This window comes from Atta cephalotes (genome assembly GCF_000143395.1).
Source record: "Atta cephalotes unplaced genomic scaffold scaffold00062, whole genome shotgun sequence".
NCBI lineage: Eukaryota > Metazoa > Arthropoda > Insecta > Hymenoptera > Formicidae > Atta > Atta cephalotes.
Window position 1 is genome coordinate 720,659 of NW_012130126.1, and position 3,071 is coordinate 723,729.

The 3,071-nt window shown below is 37.1% G+C and overlaps 1 protein-coding gene across 1 annotated transcript in view; it reads right to left on the reverse strand.

Annotated features, from left to right (window-relative positions):
* Positions 1-1,157: 1,157 nt before the first annotated feature.
* Positions 1,158-3,071, reverse strand: part of LOC105623669 — a 3,166-nt gene continuing 1,252 nt past the window's right edge. The window contains exons 2-5 of the mRNA XM_012205051.1: positions 2,244-2,951; positions 1,669-1,906; positions 1,497-1,587; positions 1,158-1,268 (exon numbers count right to left, since the gene is read on the reverse strand). Of these exons, the coding sequence (XP_012060441.1) occupies positions 1,158-1,268; positions 1,497-1,587; positions 1,669-1,906; positions 2,244-2,951 (1,148 nt within the window). The remainder of the gene's footprint in view (positions 1,269-1,496; positions 1,588-1,668; positions 1,907-2,243; positions 2,952-3,071) is intronic.

A 3,071-nucleotide genomic window follows, 5' to 3' on the forward strand; every position in this document is an offset into this window, starting at 1 on the left:
CATGAACGTATTTATTCACAACCGTTACCATAAACGAGCCAAAGATAATTTTACATATATTAAACGCTACGATCTATCACAATGGATTCTCTGTCTTTTTCTCCCCCCCTCCCTCATTTCGAATGTATAGAAATATATTTAGGTAAATGCTAACACTACTTAAAATTAATCACGTTTCACTTGACGTGACGGCAGATTTGCAATATTTGCACATCTATACATAAAACGTTACAATGGTATGTATGTACATAGGTACAAGCTAGATTTCTCGCATTGGAAAACATGAATCAATATTTTTGCTGGATATGTCATAAAGGCGTAAAGCTAGATCTACGTATGATTTGGTCCGATCTTCCGTAAATCCAATCTTCGAAAATATTTAAACTATCTGATTAAGCGACTGTTAATATGGCCAAAGCTAATCATCACAATTGTAATGTAATTTTAAAGTGAAACTGTAGAACCGACATTCAAATCCAAGATTAAAAACCATTAGTAAGTACAATATTGTACGTATGAATTCCAATTCGCAATATTGGAAGCATTGTACTATAAATACTAGGGATATTACTTCAATACCCTTATTAAATTAATTCTTCTTTTAATTTAGCAAATGCTCTAGCTATGAACTAATATAGCCTTATTTGTACTCTTACCTTTCTAGAATAATGTTATTATATTAATTTAATAATAAAGTACATCAATTCATTTTTATTGCACTATATCATTAATGGAAATATATATATTTAAGGATAATTCCACCACTTCCCGCCTAAGCGCGACTTTACCGGTCGCATGCGTCGTAGAAAAATATAGGAACGGTGGAAGTGGCATAAATCAACACGTCGCGAAATGACAGATACGTGCCGATTCGCAATTTTGATCTATAATTTTTTTACGTCGTACAGAGTAATAACGTCCAAGGTAACTAACATTCGATGCAGCCCATCAAAACTGATTAATGACTCTCAAGCGCTGCATGTTCTCACTGCTCTCCAGATATACATCGGGCAACAAAACTTGCTGCACAATAATTAGAATATGGTATCTCGGACGTGTAAGTACTATTGCTCAAGCAGAGAAACTTGCTCATGTGCTTCACCATCGGAAATGCTAAATGTCTCGATTCTCTTTCCGGGATGGGTTATCTTCTTTTGTCATAGCTTCGTATGCTTTACACTGTCAGTCCAATAATTCTGTATTGTCATTGCCTCTAGCGAATTTAGGAACGAGTCATTATCCAAACTGTACATTTCCTCCGAGTTATCCTGTAAGTAAAACAAATACTTTTATATAACATTTTTAACAAATTAAAATTTTACCATTTCTATCTTTTAACTGATGTTTAATAAATAAAAATATTAAAAATATAAATAAAATATAAATAAAATAAAAGTGTTCTTTAAATAATATAAACATGGAGATTTATTTGAATGGTTAATTTAATAAATCTTACTGGATACACATTAAATATTTATGAATGTAATAATACTAACACGAATAGTGGAATCATCGATATAACCGGAGCTATCGGGATTGCTGCATTTATCACTGTTTAATGTTTGCGGAGGGTTCAAGTACTTGCGCCTGAAAAAAAGGAATTAATGAACAAATGCTTTAGTGAACGCAGATATAATTAATACACATTACGATTTCACGACACATTACCTGTATATAATGAATCCGAGACTACCCATTGTGCTGAGCAGGGCCACAGTCGCTAAACAGCTACCTGTAATAGCAGCTATACCCGCAGCGGATGTCGTCGAACCTTGCTCAGTGCTTTCACTGTTATTACCAGTGTCGTTATAATCGGAAGGCTGATTGTCTTCTTGCACTTGATCCCTCTGGAAGTGCTGCGTGATGAAAGTGTTCCTCGCTCTGCTCAGACGAGTGGACTCGCCAACTGCACATTTGTTTCATGCGATCATTATAAAGAGTTTAAAGTACACAACTGTCTTTCTCTTATCTTTCTCTTATCTAAATCTTAACTAAGCTAATTCTGAAACTTTTTACATCTATTCTACTTCTATTGTTTACTAAAATATTAAATTTAATCAGAGACCAAAATACAATTAGTAAGCGTATCTGAAAAAGGAGGTCAATGTCGACGTTGTGAAAACAATTTAATTAAAATATAATGCGATTCTCTTCTCTATTTTGCGCGAGATTATTACATTATGGCCATTAATTATCGAGATCATTTTTTTATTCACTGTAACACATTTCTCTCTGAAGTTTACCTCCAAGGATAGACGCCGCTGTAGCGAAATGCTGCGTCTGAGCCACTTCCTCGTCGATCTCGACCTCGTCCTCGGATTGATTAAATGTCCTGATTGCAGCATTACTAGCAGCTCCGGTCGAGGACAAGGACGTTACGAAGGAAGATCTTGTCCTGTTTAACGTTAAATCAACCTTCGACATTTCTTCTTGAAGAGGTAGCACGGTGAGATCTTCGACTTCCTCGAGGCTAACGTTCCTGGCGACGCTAGATTGATTTCTCTCCTCCTGATCGTATTTCGGTCTACTTGACGATTTGTTAGTTGTCAGGATCCACGTGATCTTGCTGTCCTTCTTCGTCGAGTTCCTGATTCTTTCGATGTTCTCCGCGACGCGCTGCGGTATCGTCGTGCCAAGCGGCTCGACGTTGGAGATATTACTGCGAAAATTTAGTTCGACTGTCTCGTGGACGCTCGTTCCAGAAACAGTATCTCCACGTTCTAATAGCAACGAGGCGATAGTAGTGACGGATTGCTGCCTATCAGGCACTACGGCTGTATTCGTCTGTGGATAAAGACCAATAGCCTTAGCGATTCGAAAAGTCGGCCTAGTTGACTTCGACATGCGATAAATATCTTCGACCTCGATTATCGAGGATGTCACCTTTGGAGACGATTGAGACTGGTTGACAGGATCCGATGTGGTTGATGGCAAAGGACTCCCAAAAATTACTGAAAAAGAAAAATAGAATATGATCATTGAATGAAAATGAATTACACAATCATTAAATCGTGCCTTTTGCGAGAGAGAGAGAGAGAGAGAGAGAGAGAGAGAGAGAGTAGTTACACTAC